The sequence below is a fragment of the Andrographis paniculata genome, unplaced genomic scaffold (assembly GCF_009805555.1).
Source record: "Andrographis paniculata isolate CXL003 unplaced genomic scaffold, ASM980555v1 Contig69END, whole genome shotgun sequence".
In the NCBI taxonomy this organism is placed as follows: Eukaryota; Viridiplantae; Streptophyta; class Magnoliopsida; order Lamiales; family Acanthaceae; genus Andrographis; species Andrographis paniculata.
The window spans coordinates 872,273-898,652 of record NW_026137605.1 but is presented as its reverse complement, the minus strand read 5'-3'; the positions used below and the strand labels follow the sequence as shown (position 1 = coordinate 898,652).

Below are 26,380 nucleotides of genomic sequence, written 5' to 3'. Positions count from 1 at the left end.
TAATATATATAAATATAAAATTCAAATAATAAAATTTATTTTATTAAAAATAACACTCATAAACAACCATTTGTTCGAATTTTACAATAGATAAATAAATCAAAATTTTTAGGTCACTTATGGGCTGAATAAAACACAAACAATATTTTATAATATTATTAGTTATCCACATGTAATCTACACAAACAATACTAATTATAGATATGTTGTCCAGTAGTGTATTAATTTTTCTGAAAAAACTTGTGACTTTTCTTATCGGGCATAGTTCGTACGATATTAATTTGATAACGACAGCAAGTTCTCACATTATAATAATAATAATAATAATAATAATAATAAATAAATATAGATCACTATTTCGGTATAGAAGTACATCAAAGGTTTTCTATGTGCTATTAAATGGATGTATTTTTTATATTAAATATAAAAAATATGTTGTGAATATTAAAAATAAAGATGTGATTATTTTATGAGATAATTTTAAAAAATAAAATAAAATAACGTAAAATATAAAAAATTGTATATAAAATATAAAAATAATAAATATGTATAATATATTAATATTTTTTAAAAAATACTTTTTATTAAAAAACACATCCTAATATTTTGTATTCAATTATAACTTTTCACAAGTAAATAAAATATATAGTATTATATATTGTGTTAATGTACCTTTATTTTATATTTTTAAATAATATTGATAAGAAAACATTTTATCTAAAAACACTAATCAAACAAATACTATATGTATGTACTTTTGCTTTTTATATTAAAAAGAGGGATGAAAACATTTTTTTTAACAATCCAAAGAAATAAAAATATATATATATAATCTAAACGAAAAAAAAGAGTACTAATTTTTCTAACAAAACATAACATCAAAATTACTCTACTATAAAAATAAATAAATAAATAAATAAAAATCACCTCAAAAAGTCAAGGAATATGATCAACAAATATATATATATATATATGTATAACCATTTTCATTTCCACCAAATAAACATACCATTGATGCAATAATCTTCTACAGTATTTTAAGGTGTAAAAATCTTTCAGGGGGGGGGGGGGGGGAAGAGAGAATACACAAATATGAAGAACAAATCCTATAATAAAACAACACAAATCCTAAAATAAACATCAAATGTATTGAAGAAAAAACACAGTAGTCTTCTATGGCTTCCTGCATTATTATTTTCAGGAAAAAAAGAAAAGGAACAACCAGCAAACAACATAAAGGAACATAAGAATACGCACCCGATCGACTTCTCTACTCGTGCAGCTACCATTCCTTCCTTCATCGACACATTATTAATAATACAAAGCAGCTGCAAAATAATTTGCCTGAGCTACACTCGAGAAAAAAACTAACCAGCGTTTTGAGATTCACAACCTATCTCAATCAAATACCAAACAAGGAGAAGAAACAATTAAAGAGGAGAAAAGTTAAAAAACATATATATATATATAAAAGAAAGACGGGTGGTTTTGGCGAATACTTGAGCAGAGGCTGTTTTTACCTAAATATTTGGAATGAAATTATGCAGAGAAACTCTGAGACATGGAAGGAAGGCGAAAAGAGTGAAAATAATTTAAAGCCGGCAGAGAATGGGTCTGAAAGATATCACCTTGAGAGGAAAAGCTATTTCTTCTGACAATGGTGAGTAGTTTGATAATGGCAGGCGCTAAACCAAATCAGGTCTGGAGGTGTTTTTTACCATTATCCATACGGAGGGTGTCAGCCAGATTTTCTGAGAGCTGGTTAATTGATTCGGTTGGGAGCGCAGTTGTATTGGCTCGTTGTTTGGCCTTCTTTTCCATCAAGGCTTTCTCTCGTTCGTCGTAGTAGTTGAAATCATCAAGAAGGGATGTTTCAGATTCGTAGCTCTTGAAGATTTTTAACATTTCAACTCCCTGTTGCAGTTTCACCTGAAATGGAGGAGTATTATTGGACCCATTTCATATTTTGATTTTACCAGCACATCGATGACTCAAAAAAGTTAGCAACATATGTAAGAAATCATAGAAGGCGGAGAAGTAAACTTTTGACATTTAGCTGTTCGCTAACAATAGATACATTTTTCCATTTAGGACATCCACAAACAGTAAAATGTATTTCCTTATTTGACTAGTGGAGAGCCTAGAATATAAATAAAATATCCTATCATTCCACGGAAAAGAACCAAAATACATTTTTGTTATTTTATCACATTAATAAACAAATTAAATAGGATCCTTATAGCATCTTTATTTGTCACGAAAAAACTTAAACAACAAAGGGCAGAAGACCATTTAAGTTACAACAGGTTTAAGTCATTGAAATATTCAGGTTTGAAATTTGTCGATTACAACTATAACAGTGACAAGGAAAAATTACTCATTCAAGATTGGGCAACTTGAGTTCTAAAAATGCATATGTAAAAGGCTGATGTGTTTAATAGATTATAGAGCGAGGATCAATAATTCAAATTGATTTGATTGCTTTATTAAGTATTTTCTTTTAGTAGTTAAGTTGTCTTCCATAAAACAAAATGATTGACTCAATAATCTATGATAATTTGACAATTACAGCATATTTTGACACAAGTAAAATAGTATACATGCGAAGGAAAATACCTCTTGAGAATCTCGACTGTGAGTGACAGGCTTATTGTCATTATTTTCAAGAAGTATGTGCCTGAAGCGACTATTGGGTACATCTTTGATGATATGCCATTTTATCGGAAACTGCCCACTCCACCTATCCTGATGCCAATATTCAGCATCATGCTCAAAATCAACTTGCCCAACCATCTCAGCTACTCCACAAAATTGCCCGCTTGCATTAACCTGGAGGTTTAATGGAAGCACCATTATTTTAGGATGAAATATCAAAAGTAGCCTGTGCAGCTCACAATTTAAGCAAAACTAACCAACTACTATTGTCTAACCACAACGGTAACAAGAAAGTACTACGGTCCCCATGACTAAAAAGTAACTCTAATCTCACTATTTTGAATGTATGCTCTCTCCTAAAAGGTACCAATTACGTCTAAGTTCATAATTTAAGCGCAGGTGTTGCAAAAACAACCAACTTACTGAGAAAAAGAGGAAGACTGGACAATAGCTTTCCTTTCCTTTTGCTTCCTTATAGGCTGCATCAAGTTTTCGGTTTCCAAGAGGTGTGCTGGCCCATATGTTGTATTTTATACTTTTATGGATATTGTCTTCACTAAAAGACTTGATAACAAAAAATCTTGCATGTTCATAATCAGTTACGAGGTCTTTGGTGTTAAAGTGAGTAGCTTTAAGCCCAGAAGCAGATTCAACATCTTTTATTCCAGACGTAGCACCCCCTCTAGGAGAGAGGCCATTGCCTTTGTGCTTCGAAGCTCTTGGTCCTCTGTTTCGATCATTTGATGCATCAAATGCATCAGAGGGAATATTCACATTATCCCGAACCCTCTCCCGTCTTCCACCTTTGTCAGGAGCAAACTGAATCCGATTGGAACCAATGGGGCCTTGGTTAGAACCACTATGGGAATATTGTCCAGGTGAGTTTGACATCAAACCAAAACCCTGAAATGAGGCAAGGCATTATCATTGAAAACAGAATCAGCACTTGAAGAAATAGCTACCATCAGCACGGTCAAAATAAAGAATATCAAATTCTTTGAGCATCCACATAAATGTTGTGTAAGTGTGTATGTGACTTCACGAGAAACATAAGCAGACCTGTGCAACATTTTGTTCATAAGATCCAAGCGTCCCGATTGGTTGTTGATACGCATTCCGAGAAGATATCTGTGACATGAACTTGCTTGAACTTAAGGAATTCGAATGACTTTGCAATGAGTCACTGGATCCAAGCTCTCCAGGAAACTTGTAAAGACCAAGGCTGCCGCTTCCAGAGAGATCTCCACCGAAAGATCCAACAGGGAGAAAATAACCAGATCCTGGCCCAAAAAATGCATTGTCAATGAGATTGTCTTGGCTGCTACTTCCTGTGGGCAACAAATCATGCTGCGAAGGCGCATGAGCAGAAGTAACATGTTGTGGGCCTGGTGAAATTGGAGGATAGTAAGGGGGCGACACTGGCATTTGATGTGGGGAGAATAGTTGACCATCAAATGTTACAGGTGATAGAGGGCCACCAAATGGGGAAAACTGTCCATAAGCCATCTGGGAGTCAAAGCCATAGCCCGGAGGATAGAAGAGCGATGAATTATCATTGTACATTCCCTTAAAACAATAACAAGAATGAGAATTAATAGTGAGAAATTATATATAAACAAAAAAAAAAAAAGAAAAAAAAAAAGTGAACATTTCATGCGCCTGCAATAAAAGTGAGTATTCACCTGAGGCATGACATGCAAATTGTTGGAACTAGCATAGGGTGAATGCTCATCCCAGTTACCACTTCCACCTGGAAAAAGTAAATTAACATTTTATAAATCCAAGCACCAGGAGGTAGGTATAAAGTGTGAAAGATAAATGAAAGTTTTGCTAGAGATGATAGAAACTGTGCAAAATACATTGTGGAAGTAAAGCAAAAAAGTGTATCAGAATCAAATACCTAGCTTGACAACAAACATAACAATGTTACCATGTAATTACCCTGAATCAAGTTTGTAGCTTGCAAGGGGTAGGACAAAAAAGGAGATAACTCAGGTTTCAATGACATGGCAGTGTTATAAATGACTATCAAAGTCCATTGGACAACTTTTCTTCTTGTTACTTTTATACCTTTTATATTGCACATTTTTAAAAAGGGACCCAGAGCTCCATCTTAAACCAATTGGTAGCAAGAGGAGTTGTCTTTCACTCTTATAAACAAAGAGGAGATCCCAACATTTATCCATGTGGTACAACATTTAACATCCCTCGAGATGATATTCATCTCGAAACCAAATCCTAACCATAATCAATATACTCAATACGGGTACCCACGATTCTGATCCCAACATTTATCTGCTTGATTCTAATTCCTACCGAGTTTTCAGGCTTCCTATCTTGTATTCTCTCCTTCTATTGATAAAATTTCTTCAACTCTCAAAAAAAAAAAAAACTTCCGAATATGCGGCTACATTGCTCCTTCAATTGGGTTGTAGTTCTAACACATTCATAAAGCATGACAACCAACATTGATGTCATTATAGATTAAAGTTACCATGCTAACATGTTTACATCTGGTTTAATATATGTTCTAACAGAGTAGAAGATGTTGATGTATCGATTGCTAAAATCAGGTGAAGCTTTCAAATGCAGTCTTGTTGTGATTCAATGGGTAGAGTGTTTCACAGCCAACCGTAGAGCTTTTGAATCATAATCATGCAACAACTGCTGCTCCCACGTACTTTGGATAGCAAGCAAAGTACGAGATCATCCCTAAGATCTCAAAAGAATAATCACGGATTTGGAAATTGCATAGAGCTACTTAAAGAAAGCTCATGAAAGGATAATGAAACATGTAGATCAACGCAAAATCACTTTGCAGAGTTGAGTGTTTGGGAAAGTCCACAACACAAAAACAATTTTTGGTAGGAATTAATAAGAAACATTGGATTTCCATTATTTGTCAGTTGTAACCTAACAAGAAAAAAAAAATGGAAATGTAGCCCATAAATAAGTGTTGTTTTTTCCTAGTGAAAGATTTGCAGCAGCAGCATCCATTTGAATCAACTGAAGAAATAACAACCTTGGACAACACGAATTTATATTTGGTGTATAAGAAATATTAAGAAGACATTAGATGCTAATATTTACCCTCAAAAATTTCAAACTAAGAGAACATCAAATACTTGGCGAAGTTACAGGATGCTCAGATCAAGGGAAAAAAACAAAAAAAAAAACCCTTAAGGTGGTATAACCTTTTGTAGAGGAATATTGAACTTTTAAGTATCAAAAAGCCTATCTCAAGTGGGGTGACTTTGGAAATCAGAACACCAGCTAAGAGCACATAATACCCAGTCAAGGTCTTGGAGATCAACAAGATGGCACACCATTTTAACTCTCTAAGTCTGTTACATCTAGGTTTCTCTATGTAAATCCGGGTTTATCATTTGTAAGCAAGTACTTCTTGATGTAAATACTTAACATAGGTAGTGTAGGTTATCGAACAGTGATTCCTTGACTTCAGCAACTAGTTTGATAACAGAAGTGTTGCTTCTCCAGGCAGCTATTGAAAAGTAATGAAGTGACAAATACTGTAATTATGCATGCTTCAGTTCACCATTCTCAAGAGTCAAGAATTAGCCACCATTGCAGGCGTGTTGTGACTAATACAAGTGAGTTTTCTTTGTCGGGTGTTCTGCATTTTTTTTTATATGGCGGTAGCTCTAAATTGTTCATAAGAGTGTGACTTTAACCAAACCAACAAACTTGCAAATGCTACTCACTTCTAAACCAAAATGATTGGCTCAAGCTTAAACAATTATTGTGACTTAAACTTTAACGGCTCCAACTACCTACATCAGAAACCTAAGGTAAGCATATTCTTCCAAGATTCGAAGGTACTGAAATTAAACCCAATGAACAGCATCCGTATCTGGCTTAAAGAACTCTTTCTCCATAGCACTGTGCTTGCTCTACTTCACTATTAAGTATTGAACCTCTTTGTATAACGTTAAAACTCAAGGAACATGTTGAAAATATATATTCAAGGATCAAGACATGTTTCTGTAACTTTACTTTTTTAATAATTCCCTTGCATTGTACAATTACTGTCAGAACAAAATAATTTGGTAAAAAATATACAAAGTGACTAACCTATATAAAAATAACTTGGCTCCGGAGGTGTATAAGAATTTAATGGATGTGTTGTGCTAAGAGCTCCACTAGCTTCTGATCTAACTGGCTGTTCTTTGATATTTCTTGATGTACCTGAGATAGCCACTTCTGACGAAGGAATTGCCGACATAACTTTCTCATCCTTAGGTGAAATTGGCTGACAAAAGATAAGTACATCTGAGCAACATTTTATAACTTATAAGGTACCTTTACCATGTATATAGATCCCTATACAAAACACTGAAGTGATTAAGAGATAAACACACAAAATTTTTGTTAAAGTGTGAGGTGAGATAATACACCTGTTCAGTCACATTGTGCAGCTCGACACCTCTGTCACCTATAATATGAAGGATAATCCTCAAATCAATCAAAATAAAAGACATCATATTTACTGCTCAGCTGCAAGAACTCTAAATATTACATCCTAAATAAAGGCAATTAACAGCCAAAACACATCAAACAAATGCAGAAAGTGGTTCCACTTATTCAGTAGAATGATGATATATCGAAAATGTGGCAAACAAAAAAAAATGAAGAACTGGGAATGCATAATAAATAAAACCCGTTAAGCATCATGCACATTCTTCATCTATTGGATATGCTGCTGTATATAAAGAAGATAAGAATTAAACTATGTTGGTAATATGAGCGTAATTCCCTAAAACAGTTAAGAAGAACATAAGCACTAAAATTTTGATGAATTACGAGCAACTTCCACTGCCTGAAACCGTTTCGTCGGCAATTTGACCTAAAAACAACAAACTTTCCATAACAGCCTATTCGAATAAATCACACACACCGTAAATTAATGTATAATTACAGTCTACAGATATTCATTGCCGAACACTTGTTGAGAAAAGGAAGCAGCAGAAATGAAAACAAACCAGCAGAGGCGACGAGGCCTAGGTGATCTTCGTCGTCCATCAGCCCCACCGAATCACGCCCAATTCGGATCGAAACGGATAAAATTCAAAAGGCAGGAAGGAGCGGGGATTCAGATCTGCCCCAAATGAAGTTCAAGGAGAAGGAGACAGAATCCAATCACTGGAACGCCGCGAATCCGTCCATCCATCTATCCATCTGCGAAGAAAGAAAGAGTAGTGATAGTCACCGGTGAATCACCGGGAGTGGGCGAAGTAGCGTGGGAATGGGTTCCCGGGAGGGTTTGAAAACAGAGCAGAAGCCATAAAGGGTTTTAGAAACATGATGATGATGACGACGATTGAGATTGATTACGCTTCCAATATCCAATTTGATGCCAAAATTTTCAGGAGATGATGATATGAGATATCGTCGAGATGAGATGAGGAGAAATTATTATGTCAGATGAGATGCGAACATGAATCAACGGACTGTATGACCTTTTTGTCTTGTCTTTTTTTTTTTAACTATTATTATTAGTGTAATTTGCAATAGTTTTATATGTTTTTGGGAAAAAAATTATTTTTAGTCCCAATAGAACCAAAATTGATGCATTTTATAATCAAAATTTATTATTTTTTATCTGAATATAATCAAAATTCATCATTTTTTGTCATACTATAAATTTTTTATTAATTTTAATCTCAATATAACCAAAACTCATCATTTTTTGTCCCAATATAATCAAATTTTTTTTTTTGTCCCATCGTCAGCAAACCGACGTAAAATATTGACGTGAAAAGAAATCAAACCTTATATTTATATTCGAATAAATTGCACAATTTTTCAAGTCCATGTCAGCATTTTCCGTATGGTTTGTTGACGATGAGACCAAAAAAAGATAATGTTTGATTATATTGGGATAAAAAATGATGAGTTTTCGTTATATTATGACTAAAATTGATAAAAAATTTATATTAAAACCAAAAATGATGAATTTTGATTATATTGGGACAAAAAATAATAAATTTTGATTATATTGAGACAAAAAATAATAAATTTTGATTATATTGAGACTAAAATTAATAAATTTTGATTATACCATACCAATAATGATTTTTTCCCTATGTTTTTTTCCACAAAATCTAGTTTATTACAAATTTAATCATTCATGTCTCTGCATAATTTACTTTTATTTATTAGTCATTGTCTTTGTTTACCGTCATTAATCACTAATTATTTTTTATTGTTAAAATTTATAATAAAATATTTATTTTATTTTTTTTCTAATTATCGAATCCAAATGAACTATTTTTATCACATAGAATGAATAGTTATGTTCGGTCCATAATTAAGGAATGTTAAAAAGTATATTTGAATATTTTATAAAAAAATATTGCATCAGTCCAACACAAGGTTGCAGTTTACTTTTTCATATAAATTTTTTAATATTAATATTATAATGAATTGTAGTAAAAAAACGAAAATACCTCTAATAATAATAATGACATTTGTGTAATATAATATAAATTGGAAGGGTATTTATTATGTTATGTAAACAATACAATTACTAAATCAGAAAATAGTAACCTTGTTTTAAGACGGACGAAAATGAAAAATTGTAACTTTTTAATTGGACGGAGAGAGTATAATATTCAAATGCGAACAATTTATTCCGAGAAGATAAATTTTTGTTGTAATAATAATGAAAAAAAAAAAAAAAATAGAAACAAACAATAATGATAGCACATATAAATCATTCAACTCTGAATTTATAATTTTTTATCTAACATTACAATGTATAATTATTTGTTTTAAACAAATTATTAGTAACTATAAATATATATTTTATACAAAAAAAAAAAATTAGAAGCACCTCTTTATAATAAACTAGCCTATTAGCACGAGTAATTATAAAAATTATGATATTAATTTAATTTTATATTTTAAATAATAAATTTTATTTTGACAATAAAATTTTGTATGAAGATAACAAAAATTAATTTATATAAAAAATAAACTATAAACAAAAATACGGTAACTAAAACCAAATAAAGAATATTAAGTAAGCGAATCAAAATTTCATAAATATATTTCAATTTAAACCCAAACATAATAGAGATAAAAAATAATTATTCATAATCACTCTTAAATTAAAAAATCAAAATAAATTTGAAAGAAGTTCGTTTGAAAATAATGTTCAAACAACATACTAAATAATATATATATATAGTAACGAAAAAAAATCAAACAAATAATATTAAGTAAATCATAAATCAAATAAAATTTATATACCATTTTAAATTCAAATCTAAATTAGATTTAAAATATTTATTTACAATGTTATTAAATGAAACATTACAATAAATTTAAATTCGTATTATTGATAAAAAAAAAAAAAAAATAAATAAACTAACAAAAGTAAAAATAAATATTGCAGAGTATTAAGTAATAAAAAATATAAATTATAAATTACAAAATTCATACTTAAAAACGAAGTTAAATATAAGTTTGATTAAAACTATTTATTAAAAAATCATATTAGATAAAAACAAAAACTCGAAATTTGAATATAATTTCAATTTTCATCAAAAAAAAAAAAAAAAGTATTAAAATATTAATATTCTAAACCAAATTAATTAGAAAAAGTAAGTATAGAATAAAAATAAATAAGAATTGACTAGTAAAAAATAAAAATAACAAAAAACAAATAAAAATATGCATACAAATTGGGGAAAAAATATGTTAATATAATATTCAAAACCAAAATAATAAAATAATATGTATTAAATAATAAAATACATATTAGTTAAAATTTTGTATTTCTATATATACGTAAGAGGCCAAAATTTTGTATAGATAATAACAATGAAGTATTAGATCATTATACTCGAAACTAAATAAATTTGTAAATAAATATAATAAGAAAAAAAAAAAAGAATCAATTAGTAGAAAATTAAAATTAATTTAATAATATTATTATACATAATAAAATAAAATAAAATAATTATTTTTTTCTTCTTTCTACTTCTTTTCCTTTTCTTTTTATAGTATGGATAAAAAAAAAAAAATTGATTAGTGAAAATTTTTGTATAATTTAAAATTTATAAATCAAAGAAAACAAATTTATTATAAAATTTTCACTATATAAAGAAAGATAAAAAATTATATACATAAATAATATATAAAATAGATAATGATATTTTTTCATGTCTAAAATCATTCAATTCCTTTGGACGATAACAAATTATAATTATAAGCGTAAATAAAATACAAAAAAAATAATTATGTGAAAAACCTTCCAAGGTAAAAAAAATAAAAAATCACGCGTTGTCTGTAAAAAGTTCACAATAATGAAATAAAATATAATAATTTTTAAGAATACATATAAACATGTTCAATCATCGTTAATTCAACCAACAAAAATCACATTTTTAAGAAAAATAAAGATAAAACACAAACATGAAAACTTTGTCATTTTGGTAGAATAATCCCAATATTTGAAAAAGTAGCAAATTACGAACACTTTTTGAAAATTTCTGATTGATCTGACGGTGGGATCACCGTTTTTACGATGACGACAATCTCATAATAATTTTATACATATCCTTGTTATTTATTATCTCGATAATTTTGGATTTTATTAGATTAGTTGTTATCCTAACAAATTTTAACTAATTATCCAAACTTATTATTTAAAAAAAATAAAAAAAATTCAAAATTACGAAAATACACAAATTAAAGTGTCTTATACTATATATATATATATAAATATATGATATGATATATGATGAGCAATTTTTTTATGTATATAATAAATTAAATATAAAGAATTATGTGAAAAATAAACAAACAAATCCTTGCAATGTGTTTGTTTGGGTTAGCTTTTGAATTTGAATTTTAAATAGGAGTAAATTTGAATAATTATTTTATACAATTTAAGTAAGTGTTAGATGTAAACGGTGTTGGAATTGGAATATGCATATGAATTATGAATTCAATATATGCTTTAATTAAATCTCATAAATAATTTGTATAAAATAAATAATTTAATGATTAAGGGTACAGATTAAATTCATTCATTTTGAGCATCCATTCCGAGTGCGTTCAAACTCTCGACGCTTTTAGGTTTTGCCTACCTGGCCATTCTTTAACAGTACACAATTATGATACCAAAATACTTTTGCAAATAATATCTAATCTACTTAGGGTGTGTTTATTCGGAGATTCTCCCCTAAATACACTATTCTTCCTTTTTTTTTTTTTTTTTTTCCTCAAAAACATCCCCTAAATACACTATTCATCCTTTTTTTTTTTTTTTTCCTCAAAAACATAAAATCAAACATTTATTTTTTTATTTTTTATATTATACTAAAAGGCAATTTTACATTCAAAACATCACATCAACACCTATTTATATCACATCGTACGACTATTCAAATTCAAAAATTTTACCAGTCAAATCCCAACTCAAAATCCAAATCCCCAGACAAACACACCCTTAAGTAAACGTTTTAACAAAATAAAACTTATCTATGTTTTGCAAGTGATTGGCAAACAAGAGAATGCACATATCAATCACTCGAAGGGTTTAGCAAAACCTAACGATGACATTTAGATCGGATCAAATGAAATAGGTATTATACAATGAGCTACTACTTTATTGAACTTAGTTTGCAGACTATTAAATTCGGTCAAAAATTTACCCAGAGCGCACTCGAAAAATAACAACTACGAGTTCCCACATTATAAAAAAAAAAAAAAAAACAAAATGCCATCACTATAAGTTGATTGGTAATATCCACAAATCAGAAAATCTCAAGTATTGCAAGCTAAGTATAGTGCCAACAAAATAGTATTATGCATAAAAAATTTCAAGTTGCTCCGGATAGAATACAAGTACTAAAAAAATTTCACTTTGTTCTTATATTCGACATGCACATTGGAAAACACATTCAACCTCGAAGAAAAAAAAAGTTAAAAAAAAATTGTAATGATTAAGAAAGCATACTAAGTTACCTTATCATCTTCAGCCGACTGCCCGACACACGGCCTAATGAAAGTGTTTCATCTCTATTGACAACATATTAACCAGTTCTGGATCGACAAGGAAACAACATATAAACTTTGTCGACATAAAACAAAATTTTCATACAATCATTCTCTCTCTTGTCACAAGATATCCATTTCTTTATCCTAACAAATTCATATGTCAGACGAACACATGGGAAGAACAATTCTGATCAAGCTATCCAATTTTTTCAACTATTAACATTATCATAGCTGTCAATCTCAAATAGCCTTACAATGCGGTCAACTTCTAAAATGAAAATATATATAAATATAAATTTACAATAAAAAAAAAAATACAAAAATCTATAGTTTAGTATCATGATTATCATTCAAACTAATAAGTTTGCAAAAAGTATATAATCATAGCTCATAGATAGTTATAATAAGCAAAAACAATTAGATAACGGCTACTTTGGTAGATAATCAAAATTAATCAGATTCAAAATCCGATAAACAATCTATTCCATATTTTCACCATCCTCGCATTTAATCTTGTATGAATATTCTTCTTCATCTTCTTCGTCAAATTTTTCCATCCTATGTTCGTCACACTCACATCACATAATGTTCTTTGCCCTTTCTAGAACCAAAAGTAGCTACATAATACTATAATAGAATAATATAAGATCTATATTTACCAAATAAAAAATATAACATTAAATCGTAAAATCTAAACCTACTTATAATGGCGAATATAATATTTTTATTCATGGCGCTCGCTCATCGGTATTGCATATAAAAGTGGCATTGTGGAGCGGCCATAGCAGCACACTGCCGCACCTTTCTGTTCCGCTACACCGCTAATGGACAACTATGCACTTCATGGTATAAATCAATCCACATAAACAGCTACTAGCAGGGTGCAGATAAATGACATTGGATAAATCAATCCTTGGTTAATTTCCTAGGAAAACTTTGTTGATTCTTCAGTAGAACAATTACACCAATCTCACTAAAGAGGAAATGCAACAGAAAATTTATTAAAAAAAAAAACAAACAAACAAAACGAGAGGAATGAAGGACATGGAATCCCCAATCACCTTAAGCAGCATCAGGCGCAGAAGCGTCCTTAACAGCAGACGGCGGCGTATATATCCTGGCCTTCTTGAGAATCTCAGCCACAACCCAATGCTTCCGCTTGCTCAGCGGCCGCGAAGGATCCAGCCTCACCTGAAACCATTCATTTCGATCAAATAAAAATAAATTAAAATAAAAAATTAAGCAATCATCGCGACGGGGAGAAATTATCAGATGGATTCGATAAATACGCACTCGATCGCCGATATTGCACTGATTTGCCTCGTCGTGAGCCATGAATTTGGAGGTGCGCTTGACGTAGCGGTTGTAGAGCTTGTGGTGGAAGAGACGGTCGACCGCCACCACAACCGACTTCTGCATCTTGTTGGAGACCACCATCCCCACCACCGACTTCATTTTGGTCTCCTTTCCTTCCTTGGAGAATCGCTCCGTCGTCTTCTTCCGTCAGCCTCAGCCTGCAAAACCCTTGCCGCCGCACATACCCTTCAATTTTTTGTTCATTGGGCTGTGGACTTTGTTAATAACCATAATTTAATAAAAATTTCCCTCGAATTTATTTCTCTTAAAAATTATTTTTCTAATTTTATTCCGTTGTCCCAAATCAAAAGGATGGATTTTGTAATAAATTAATAAAAATAGTATTCCAATTTTATTGTGCAGTGATGTTTTATTAAGAAGGTGGATTTTGTAATAAATTAATAAATAAAATAATTAATTTTTATAAAATATTTTAGTATTAATGTATAATTAATTTTTATAAAATAAAAAATGAATATTTAAAAATGATAAAAAAAAATATATTTTTAAGCATTTTGTTATTATAAATGTAGATAAAAATTTGTTAATTCTCTTTCGATTTTTTTTTGTCCAAAAAGTTATTCTCTGACCGATTCTCTTATGTTGTGAACATCTCCCCCTCCTATCATTCAAACAATATATTAGTAGAAGTTTTATCTGGTCAGAGTCTAAAAAATTTTCAATTCAGAAAAGATAAGAAAGATCTTTCTTTACTTTCACTGGTTTAGCATATATACCATGCCTCTCGACTCAATAACACATGTGCTTTGGTGCCGAAGGGACAACAGGAGAGAAATTGTTTTGGAAAAAACTCGACTCTTATTGCTTGGGAGAAGAGAACCAGTGGAAATGAATGACGACTTGCGGGAATGTATAAATGGTGTGTTTGTTTGGGAATTTGGATTTTTGATTGTGATTTGAACAGTACAAATTTTGAACATAAATAATTGTATAATGCTATATAAATAGGTGTTGATGTGATATTTTGAATAAAAAATTAATTTTTAATATAATATAAAAAATAAAAATAAATATTTGATCTGATATTTTTGAAAAAAAAAAAAAATAGTAAAATTTTAAAAAAATGCCCTTAATAAACACGCCAAAAGAAAATTAATTAAAAGTTATCGATACAGAATAATAATATTTTGCCGCACCCAGCACCGGACACAAACAATATTGCGTCAAAATAGACATTTATGCCAATGTGATACTTTATTTTCGACGGTCGAAATCGAAGGCCTCCAAAGAGGAGAAACGGGGTTCTTATATCAGTCTTGTCTGACTGATTCGCCTGATGTAAATCGTCACATCATTAAAAAAATTACTCTCACCCTCTCATACTTATTAATATAAGATATAATATAAAGATAATAATATTTGTATAATATAAAAATAATTAAAAATAAATAAATATTTTATTACGATGAACAAATAAAATAAATAATTTATTAAAAAATCAATAAAATACTATTATTATTATTATTTTTTACGAAATTTAACAAAAGTGTTAAAATACCTAAAATACCATGAAATACCTCAAATACCTGAGATTGGATCCGGCCCGACCCGGACCTTCTGCGTTTGGTCACTGGTGTGTGTCGAAGCTCTGGTCTTTCTCAAGTCGCTTCTTCCCCCACACTCTTGCCTGCCTGCCTTCCTTCTGCCCAAAACTCCATTCCACCGTCGCTGCTCCATCGGCCATCCACAGCTCTTTCACTCGATGTGGAGATCCAATTCGATCTCCCGTTTCCTCTTCTCAATATTGATTTCTCTCTTGGTAAGTCATTTACTTACCGTTCTGTTTGATGCGTCTTAAGTTTCCTGGACTTGTTAAATCTGCACGCTCCGAGAGGCAGTCTCTTCGTTGCTTGCTGGTTTATAATCGTGTAGTTAATGCTTTTGGTGGAATTCAGAACTCTGATAAATTACGTAGAAGGTGCGGAAATGGCGGTGTTCTGACAAATTCTTATTTGTTGTTGCTATTTTGGTTTAATTCCAGTTATTAGGAGATAGGTCGCATGGGGCTCCGCCTGGCAATCGTAAAAGTGGGAAGTCGTCGGTGTTTTCTTTGTTCAATCTAAAGCAGAAAAGTCGATTCTGGAGCGAGTCTGTGATGCGCAATGGTATGAGATATGATAATGTGTTGGGGCGTGTTAACTTATTCAATAATTGCTTGGGATATGAAGAATGTGGTTATGATATATATATATATATATACACACACATACATTTAATGTTATATTTTCACCTCATTGTAATTGGGGTTGAATTTGAACACAGACATCGATGACTTGGAAGCACATGGAGTGGACAAATCCAATGCCATCAACTACACCCAGGCAGGTACTTGTTACTGTATATCTGAACTCTTATGTGTTCGAATTAGGTTCAATTAGATTGACCTGTGACTATTATGCCCTTTGAGTTTTATGAATTTATGATTAAGAAGCCATTTGTTACTTAATTTTGTGTTGCTCAATCTTTTTGCGAGATTTTTGTTCTACATTTCCTGCTTTTTCCAATATCACATATTAACAACAATATGGATTTAAAAACACATGATTAAGTTCTTAGGTCCATTTCTTTATTTTTTGTTTCAGGAAATATTGCAAATTATATGAAGCTTTTGGAAGTTGATTCAATGTACCTTCCAGTGCCAGTAAACTTTATTTTTATCGGATTTGAAGGAAAAGGAAACAGAGGTATGAGGAGATGCTATGCATTTTTATTTATAATATCTCCTTTTCCATCATCTTGTTATTTTTAGACTAGGGTGGAAATTAATCTCCTTAAATACCGATCCAGAATTTAAGCTAAATGCTGAAGAATTGGAGCGTTGGTTCACAAAAATTGATCATATATTTGAACAAACGAGGATTCCAAGTATTGGAGAGATTCTGACACCATTTTACAAGATAAGTGTAGATCGGGAGCAACCTCACCATCTTCCACTCGTCAGTCACATAAGTTACAAGTATTAATCTCATTGCTTATATAATTCTTTTAATTTTAAGTTTTCTTGTATGTTATGTATATCTTGGAAATTTGGAATCACTTTCATTGTTGTTATTTTTGGCTAATCTATCTTTTTGTTAAACAAATCTGTAGCTTTTCTGTCCATGCCATTCAAATGAATGAAAAAGTCACATCCATATTTGAGCGTGCCATTAATGTGTTTGGACGTAAGGATGATGTAACTGGAACAAGGTATTGGTATTTTCCATGAAGTAGACAAACATTCGAAACATATGTGACATATTTAGCTTTGATGTGTTGTGCTCATTGTTTGTATTTCATTTTCTTTTGTCAAAGGGATGATGGGATGGGTCTTTGGCAAGTTGATGTAGATATGATGGGTGTTGTCTTCACCAGCCTTGTGGACTATTTACAATTGGAAGATGCATACAACATTTTTGTTTTGAATCCAAAGCGTGATCCAAAAATAACTAAATATGGCTACCGGTATGCTTTCTTGAAATTGCATTTCATTGTCTATGATGGTTGATGAAAGAAACTGATCTTGGTGTATTTGGTTAATCCCTTCTTGAAATGCTTGTTTTATCATATGTGGTGATAGAAAACATAAGTTACACGTTAAGTGGTCCCGCACCTTTTAATTGTGTATTTGAGACTCTTTTTTCATAGTCATATATATTGATCTAATGCGCGAAAATCAACATTTCTTTTCACAAGACACTTTTTGATAATAAGATGTTTGTTCTTAGGTGGGATTATATCTTAACTACTTTGTTTTGTGGATCTAAAGTTGAATATATAATTCTCAGCATTATTTATCTATATATGATACATATATTAAATATAAATCAATACCTTCCATATTTATCTTCTCATGTCCAATTAAAGGAGTTTCATTACTATTTTTCCAACTTAAGTTGTGCTTTATAAACTGGTTTAAGCAATATATTATGCCATCCAGATTCTTTTTGGCAATGTGGTTGATGATGAATAATCCATCAATGTCTCAAAGTTATATTCCTTTCAAAGGGAAATGGCATTTTTTCTTTAAACATACTATAGGATGAGTAATAAAGTAATAAATCAGATCAGGGATGTATTTAGTCAAGACCTATGGTTATGGGAAATTTTATTAGGTCCCTATGCTTTATAGTGGTTGTTCTGGTTGAAGGTGTTGGTTTCAGTGTACTGGCTCGTGACTGAATTTACTAATATGGGCTTCTGATACTGAAAAAATAATGATAATTAATAGTAAATAGAAGAAAAAATGTGGAGATGTAGGTGATTTAGTTTGGATAGCAAAACATCTAATGCTGTGATGTTTTATGAATTAGGGTTATTCCTCCTTTCTTATTGATAAGATATTTAATAGGCACTTGGTTTATACACCATCACTTCTACAATTTCTCATAGGGGAAGCAATCAATGCCAATATTAGTACAATCTCCTCTTTAAAAGCTTTATCATTCATATCCTGATAAATTATCCCAAAAATACGTAACAATGTGAATTGATGAACTAAAAGAGATCTTCCTCTTGACACAAGTCATTTCTCATGTTTATTCAGGCATATTTGTGTAGCCCATTGAATTGGTATGCATTAATCATTTATTATTATTATTATTATTATTATTATTATTATTATTATTATTATTATTATTTTTTATTATTTTGTTTTATTATTTTTTTAATGCACGCCTTCAATGGTAGCCTAACCAAAATTAGTTAAAATGGTAGAGGCAGCACATTGTGAAAAAAGAAATGAGGTCATTTTGACCTATTTCATCCTTTGTACCATTGTATGCATGACATAACTCCTGATTGGTACTTGAGATTAAATTTGCAGGATATTTTTGTATTATATATTTTGTTATAGCTTCTTAGAATAGAAAAATATATTTGATGATGTCTTCTCTATATTTATTTATCATGTGAAAGATTGCATCTTGTTTGTTTGTAGCATATCTACTACATGGATGCAACATGCTTTTTTATTTTGTAAAGTCTTTCAAGCTGTTTAACATAATATTCACTGTTTGACTGTATAATGCTATCTTGCATGAATTGGTCTTCTGTTTTTTATGACCCTGTTGTGTTGGTTTACTTGGATTGTGTACTGCAGGAGAGGCTTATCTGAGAGTGAAATAAACTTTCTTAAAGAGGTATGTTCCTGCTCCCTTGTTCTTCTAAGTTCTTATAATGAAGTTCTATGTAAAAGGTGATTGCCAAGCGATTCTACCAGTTCAAGATGTCTGTTATGTGAAAGAATTAGGATTCTCTTTCTTCTTTCATTGTATGTTTTTTAGTTCATTTTTCCTTGAATCAATTTGTGCAGAATAAGGCTTTGCAGTCTAAAATCCTGCAGTCTGGAAGTATTCCAGAGAGTGTTCTTGGTGTGTAATCTTCTTTTTGGATCTCTTATCTCCTCCTTAAGATGAGAAACATATAATTTTTGTTGCTAATTTTATACATTTGATGATTTTGTAAGCTCTTGACAAAATCAAGAGACCATTGTATGAAAAACATCCAATGGCAAAATTTTCCTGGACTGCAACAGAGGAGACTGACACGGTGCGTTCTCTCTCCCCCCCTCTGATGTGAACTTCCTCTATTTTTACTTATATGGTTCTTTTTACCAACTAATATTGTGCAACAGCTGGGTGACTATTGTTGCTTCTTTTCTTCCATCATTATGCACAATATTAGGATTTCTGTGTCATCATTTTCACGTGCCTTGTTTTTTTCCTGGATTTCTTTGGAAAACAACACAGATAGAGTGGCATAATAGATGTCAAGATGCGATAAACAATGTTGAGGGCCTATATCGAGGGAAAGATACAGCTGATATAATACAGAGCAAGGTTTTGCAGGTAACTGTCAATGGTTGTACTAGGAAATTACTTAGCGCATGTCTTGAATGATGCAGTGTTGCATAGTTGTGATTCGGATTGATTACGATGATTACATCCTTGTTTGATCTTCTAAAATTTCTTGTAGTTGTTGAAGGGGACGAATGGTGATTTGAAACTTTACTTAGAGAAAGATTTGAAGTCTGGTGACTTCAGTGGCCTTAATGCTGAATGCCTCACTGATGCATGGATCGGAAATAATAGGTTAACAATCTCTTTTCCCTTCCCCTCTCCATTTTGAGTAACAATACTCTCAATCGTTGGCAAGCCTTACTGTATTAATTGTTTTGAAATTTGGATTATATCAGGTGGGCATTTATCGACTTAACTGCTGGTCCTTTTTCTTGGGGACCATCAGTTGGCGGAGAAGGTGTACGCACAGAACAAAGCTTACCCAATGTTGAGAAAACTATAGGTGCAGTTGCAGGTATTAGTCAAATGCAATTATGCTTAATGAGATGTTATCTATTGAACTAATTAAATTGCGCTAGTGATGCATGATTATTAGATTTTAAAAGTTTCAAGATATTTTCTGTCTACTAAAGTACTAATGGATAAACTCCTAAGATTGTCGATATTTACCTTTCACATCATGGCTTTCATTCTTATAATATTCCTATCGCACCCAGAAATGTCAGAGGATGAAGCAGAAGATCGCTTACAAGAGGCTATTCAAGAGAAATTTTCAGTATTTAGTGAAGTGAGTATTTATCTTTATTTTGATTTTCCATATTGTTTTCAGAAATCTCTGTTTGCCCAAGGTAATCGCTTATGCTCTATAATTGTGTTCCTATCCCAATTTCTTGTTTTGGATCTAAGACTTAGTGATATATTATTGTTACTTGAAATTTTGACCCTAGTTTATCATCTCTTTACAGAATGACCATCATACTATTGATATTCTTCTAGCTGAAATAGACATATATGAGCTCTTTGTTTTCAAACATTGCCGTGGGAGGAAGGTCAAGCTTGCACTTTGTGAAGGTGATGAATTTATGCTACAATTTCTCCTTCTTATCTCCTACTGATGTTTTGCTTTCTTGGTTTCTTTTAAATTCTTCATTGATGGTTCTAGTTCTCATTTAAAACGCATTTGAAGTAATAGGCCAGCCAGTGATAATTTGTGCTGTTGAATGCACTTCCCCACAATGATTGATGTATGACCACTAAGTTGTCTGGCTTTGGTGTTTTCTCTGACTCATTATGTTCTATTATTATTACTGTGACATGATAACAGAGCTTGATGAGCGGATGAGAGATTTGAAAGGTGAGCTTCAGTCTTATGAGGATGGGGAATTCGATGAAAGCCATAAGCGGAAGGCTGTTGATGCATTGAAACGCATGGAGAACTGGAATTTGTTCAGTGATACTGTTGAGGTTTGTTTTTTCATTATATATTGGATGCCAGATAATTGTGGTCCTGTGCCTCATTTCAGTTTGCATAAATTCTATACTTGTTCTTGCTGGATACCAAATTATTTTAGTAATGACAGTTGGGTTGTGCAGGAATTTCATAATTACACAGTTGCACGAGATACTTTCCTTTCACATCTTGGGGCAACACTTTGGGGGTCATTAAGACACACAATTTCTCCATCTCTTGCTGATGGTGCATTCCACTATTATGATAAAATCTCCTTTCAGTTGTTTGTCATCACACAAGAGGTGCATATTTGGATATTATAGTATTTTGATGTTGATAGATTTGTCTGCAACTTATGTTCCTTCTGGTTTCATTTCAGAAAGTAAACAATATTAAGCAGTTACCTCTTGATCTTAAAAGTCTCATGGAAGGACTCGAATCTCTGGTATTACCTTCTCAGAAAGTTCAGTTCAGTCCACACATGTATGTCCTCCATCTATTTATTCTCTTTGGATTGTTTCAAGTGATATATGATCACCACTTTGATCTGTAGAGAGCATTTCTCCTTCCCACATTCACCATATCATGAAGCTTTATGTGGTCAATTGACATATGTTGTTATCATGTTGTTTTGACAGTAGATCAAAGATAACATTTCTAATTTTTTTACCTAGTTCTGACCACCATTTTTTATTTTTTGAAAATGAACTTGTCATGCCAGTATCTATGTTGGTTCTATGTAAGTTTAGGAAATTTATTAGTGCTTTCTGGAAACTGTTTTTCTTGCACGGCTTGTTTTTCAGGAACTTGTCGGAGGTATGGTTGATGTTTCATGTGAAATATAGAAATCCCTTATTTCTCTAGTTTGATGTACCGAATCTTTTAACCCAAAGGTTCCAGTGACCGTCTGAACATGTTTGTTGGTGTTTTACACCTGGTGCAGGATACTTGCTTTATTGTTACTGATGCATGTGTGTGAATTTGAATATTGATCATTGGAAAAACCGGTGCCTTATTTAATTGACAACCTTTTTTCATAGGTTACCACTGTCTGAAGATCCTGCTTTGGCAATGGCATTTTCAGTGGCTAGGAGAGCAGCTGCCGTTCCTTTATTACTTGTGAATGGAACCTACAGAAAAACTGTACGCTCTTATCTTGATTCTTCCATTCTTCAACATCAATTGCAGAGGCTACATGACCATGCTTCTTTGAAAGGTATGTCCCAGGGACCTTGCATGTGCCACATATGGGATTTTTTAATACGTTCTTAAAAAAAGTTTATGTTTTGCTTCAGTGTCTATGGAATGTCTCTTATTGGGCAGATCTCTTGCTGAATTCATCGTATACATAAAGAAAGTTGAGTTGAGTGTACCTCAGAGTGGATTTTGCCTCAAAATGATCGAATGCATGGTTTCCTGTTTGAGTAGTTGGTGTTATGCTTGTGATACTTAGTGTAACAAATTCACAATCAGCTAACTACTTTATATTAATATTTTTTCTGGGTTTTAGTGAATTCATATACTTTGTTTACTAGACTTAGATGAATTTTATGTTTAGAGTTTGCAGCTTTCCTAGAAGTTTTTTTATGTTTTAAATCCTAGATTTCTGGATATCTGTTATATAGGTAATGCCTATGTTTGGTGATGCAGGCTGGCATGCACATAGCAGGTCAACACTGGAAGTTCCCATTTTTTGGTTCATTCACGGTGATGCTTTGTTGGTCGACAAGCATTATCAGGCAAAAGCACTCTCTGATATGGTGGTGGTTGTTCAGTCTGAGCCGGCATCCTGGGAGAGCCATCTGCAATGCAATGGACGATCACTACTGTGGGACTTAAGGTTAAATGATTATGCTTTTAGTTAGTAATATAAGTGATGATAATGTGAATGCAGCCCCTTACTCCTCTATATCATATTGTTGGTACTGATGTTTTTTTAAAGAAATCTCATTTCTCTACCTCGCACTAAGGGTGTGTTTGGTTTGGATTTGTGTTTGTGCTTGTGCTTGTGCTTGACGTTTTTAAATATTAGTTGGATATGATATTTTGTAAGAAGAATAGTGCATCTTTATATCAATAGTAAATAATCTGCCAAAAAAAAAAATAAATCAACTCAAATAGAACAGAGCCTATATTCTTGGTGGGTGATGTGAATTACTGGACTTTATGTTCCATGCAATTATTATTATTATTATTATTGTTGCTACGTTCTGCTGTCATACATGCTAGGAATTAATATAATTAACTCCCTTATTTGGTTTTCTGAGTTACTACATACATACAGGTCTTTCAACTACAGCTTGTACACTTTGCGCCTTTTGTGTGTGTGTTTTTTTTAGATTGTGATGTTTTGAGGTGAAATGTTAATTGAATGCAATGTTTGTATGTAAAATGGATGTTGAATATAATTTTGTTTTTGAAAGGAAATGGAAAGATTAAATAATAAAAAGAATGGGAAAAAAATTTCCAAGAGAACAAACCCCAGTTTCCGGGAAAATTGGTTGTCATGTATCTTTTTCTGAGATTCCTTCACTTATAAAATTATATATATTCTATTTATTATGTAACTTGTAATGACGATTAATCACATCAGGTTATATTTCACTTTTTCCGTTTGTATAGGAGGCCCACAAAAGCTGCTCTGGCTGCCGTATCTGAACATCTGGCTGGGTTGGTTCCTCTTCACCTTGTCTACAGCCAAGCCCATGAAACTGCCATTGAGGTTATTTCATTCACCATGACCGTAGCTATCGTAGTCCCAGCCTTACATAAACTAGCTGCTTCCATCGAAAGAAAGTGGACTACCAAAATCTATGATTATGTGTTTGCTTACATTATGATAGTAACTATTTTGGTGTTCTTGTCTTTTATGTATGTGTGGAAATGTTTTTGTTTTTTGATATTTCCTTCTAAACTTAAATCTCAAAACCACCTCTGAGGATACAATTTCTGCATTATTTTCCGGAATATACATATAAACTTTATCAGTAAATGTTAATTTGTATCATGAGTATTTGTTTGTTTACATTATGATAGTAACGATTTTGGTGTTCTTGACTTTTATGTATGTGCGGAAATATTTTGTTTTTTGGTATTTCCTTCTGAACTTGAATCTCAAAATCACCTCTGAGGTTACAATTTCTGCAGTATTTTCTGGCCTACCTATACGTATAAACTTTATCTGTAAATGTTAATTTGTATCATATTCTCCTTTCTGTGTAATTTTTATTTCTACTATTCTATTTGTTACATGTAAAACGGTCCATGGACGAATATGGTCCTGTTTGTTCTCACTTGACTTTGTGATTCTGACTGTGCTCGGTTTTTATGCTAAGCCATCATTAGGTTGTGTTGTACCTCATTATTACATGCTCAGTTTATTAGCACTGAAATTTATCGACTACCATAGCTGGGATAAAAACTATTTGCGTGGTCGGTCATTACTGCTATTCTAAAACTTTTATATTGATTTTGCAACAGGATTGGGTATGGTCGGTGGGTTGTAATCCATTGTCTGTCACCTCCCAAGGCTGGCGGATTTCCCAGTTCCAGTCGGACACCATTGCTAGAAGCTACGTACTCACAGCTCTTGAAGAATCTATACAAACTGTGAACTCAGCAATACGCCGTCTTGCCACGGAGCATACATGTATCCTTTTCCATGGTATTATGTGCTCGGTGAATTCTATAAAACCTTATGCAAAGAAAATTAAACGCCAAATTATTTTCTTGAAAATAATCATTTTTCCTCAAATGGATCGAAAAACCCATAAAGAAGTACTTTATAATATCGTTTCCTAATCCCAATAAGGCGAAGTTGTCTGAGTATTCCACATTTTCTTGGTACATTTCGATTAACTTGACCAATTCTTGCATTTGAGTTTGCTGTTCTTTACCACATTTTGTTGACGCTAAATGAAAATCAGCGACACAGACATTCAAGCTCTTTCTATCCCACGAGCGTGATCTGGTGATCAAGTACAACCACGTCGTTGGCCTCTGGAGACGAGTAAGCACTGCTGCTAAAAATTTCATCATGTTTGCGCGAAATATATGTATATAGTTGCTAAAAACTCCGATTTGGTTGTATTTTGTTGCATTCAGATTTCAACTGTCACCGGAGAGCTTCGGTATTCAGATGCCTTGCGACTGCTCAACAGTCTAGAAGAGGCATCAAAAAGGTTAGCCCCGCGCGCTCATTTTTACTATAATTATATCTGTGTGGTCGTGCAAGCAAGATAAATATTTCAATAACAACACTCTGAATTCTAATTTCTACAGCTTTGCGGATTATGTGAACGCGACTACAGCAAGCCTCCACCCTGTCCACTGCACTCGGCAGAGGAAAGTCCAAGTGGAGTTGGACATGACGACAATCCCGGCATTCTTGGTTGTTGCATTTGTACTGTGGTTTGTGTTGAAGCCCAGAAGACCCAAGGCCAAGATCAACTGACATCAATATCACAAAACGTACATTCGAATCAATCAACTGATTTTAGTGTAAAATTTTTTTAAAAAAAGTTCTTTTGTGACACAATGTAGTAGTAAGTAATGTGTAGACTTTATATCAAAATAGAGAGAGAGAGAGAGAGGGGGGGGGGGGGGGCCGGAATCTTGCAGTTTCTTGGACTATGCATGATTATTCTATGCCATTCTGTCTTGAATATTAGAGATGAAATTTTTGCTAAGTTTTTGCAAAGTTTGGGATTGTTATTTTTATTCTCTAGATTATTGGGACTGTTTGTTTATTGTTTTAGGTTGAGGTTGTTTCTCTTATATATATGTATTTGACCTAAAATTTTATCTAAAATGTAAATAGATATATTACGGATAGAGTATGTTTACCTATATGTTTAGGTCATTTAACTGAAATAGAATTTACCTAAACTTTGATCTAAAATGTTGCTAGATATAACAAGTTTGTTCACTTGGTTATTGATTCTGGGTGGCACCTATTTTTTTTAAATATTATTTTTAAAAAGTATATATATATATATACATTATATATTTTATCTACTCGCAAAGTTAATAATCCAATACAAAATATTACTTTTTATTTATCAACACATTTTCTTTTCATATCTAATTA

General features: G+C 31.9%; 3 protein-coding genes across 6 annotated transcripts; 1 reads left to right on the top strand and 2 right to left on the bottom strand.

Moving 5' to 3' along the window:
- Positions 1 to 1,093: 1,093 nt before the first annotated feature.
- Positions 1,094 to 8,109, bottom strand: LOC127263763 (YTH domain-containing protein ECT1-like). 2 transcript variants are annotated; one of them, XR_007841548.1, is made up of 9 exons: positions 7,656 to 8,109; positions 7,071 to 7,108; positions 6,748 to 6,925; positions 4,338 to 4,405; positions 3,715 to 4,221; positions 3,079 to 3,558; positions 2,617 to 2,829; positions 1,629 to 1,929; positions 1,094 to 1,328 (listed from the first exon to the last, which is right to left on the bottom strand). XR_007841548.1 is itself a non-coding variant. In XM_051292968.1 (8 exons), exons 1-8 carry the CDS (start codon positions 7,693 to 7,695, stop codon positions 1,696 to 1,698), a joined length of 1,758 nt encoding a protein of 585 aa, XP_051148925.1. In that variant the 5' UTR covers positions 7,696 to 8,109; the 3' UTR covers positions 1,094 to 1,695. The 2 variants fall into 2 exon arrangements, 1 of the variants encoding a protein (XP_051148925.1); XM_051292968.1 differs by having other exon boundaries at positions 1,094 to 1,929.
- A 4,396-nt stretch (positions 8,110 to 12,505) lies between these two features.
- Positions 12,506 to 14,261, bottom strand: LOC127263424 (uncharacterized). 2 transcript variants are annotated; one of them, XM_051292435.1, is made up of 3 exons: positions 13,978 to 14,261; positions 13,746 to 13,875; positions 12,506 to 12,729 (listed from the first exon to the last, which is right to left on the bottom strand). In XM_051292435.1, exons 1-2 carry the CDS (start codon positions 14,137 to 14,139, stop codon positions 13,747 to 13,749), a joined length of 291 nt encoding a protein of 96 aa, XP_051148392.1. In that variant the 5' UTR covers positions 14,140 to 14,261; the 3' UTR covers positions 12,506 to 12,729; position 13,746. The 2 variants fall into 2 exon arrangements, with proteins under 2 accessions (XP_051148392.1, XP_051148391.1); XM_051292434.1 differs by lacking the exon at positions 12,506 to 12,729 and having other exon boundaries at positions 13,567 to 13,875.
- Positions 14,262 to 15,603: 1,342 nt separating this feature from the next.
- On the top strand, positions 15,604 to 26,016 carry LOC127263856 (uncharacterized). 2 transcript variants are annotated; one of them, XM_051293124.1, is made up of 25 exons: positions 15,604 to 15,820; positions 16,043 to 16,166; positions 16,324 to 16,386; positions 16,644 to 16,745; positions 16,849 to 17,017; positions 17,152 to 17,250; positions 17,356 to 17,505; positions 19,142 to 19,181; positions 19,355 to 19,412; positions 19,508 to 19,590; positions 19,791 to 19,889; positions 20,017 to 20,132; positions 20,237 to 20,355; positions 20,558 to 20,628; positions 20,807 to 20,912; positions 21,166 to 21,305; positions 21,435 to 21,593; positions 21,671 to 21,774; positions 22,332 to 22,507; positions 22,942 to 23,131; positions 23,914 to 24,013; positions 24,772 to 24,940; positions 25,218 to 25,300; positions 25,396 to 25,472; positions 25,573 to 26,016. In XM_051293124.1, exons 1-25 carry the CDS (start codon positions 15,764 to 15,766, stop codon positions 25,742 to 25,744), a joined length of 2,826 nt encoding a protein of 941 aa, XP_051149081.1. In that variant the 5' UTR covers positions 15,604 to 15,763; the 3' UTR covers positions 25,745 to 26,016. The 2 variants fall into 2 exon arrangements, with proteins under 2 accessions (XP_051149081.1, XP_051149082.1); XM_051293125.1 differs by lacking the exon at positions 15,604 to 15,820 and having other exon boundaries at positions 16,104 to 16,166; positions 16,324 to 16,382.
- Positions 26,017 to 26,380: the final 364 nt, after the last annotated feature.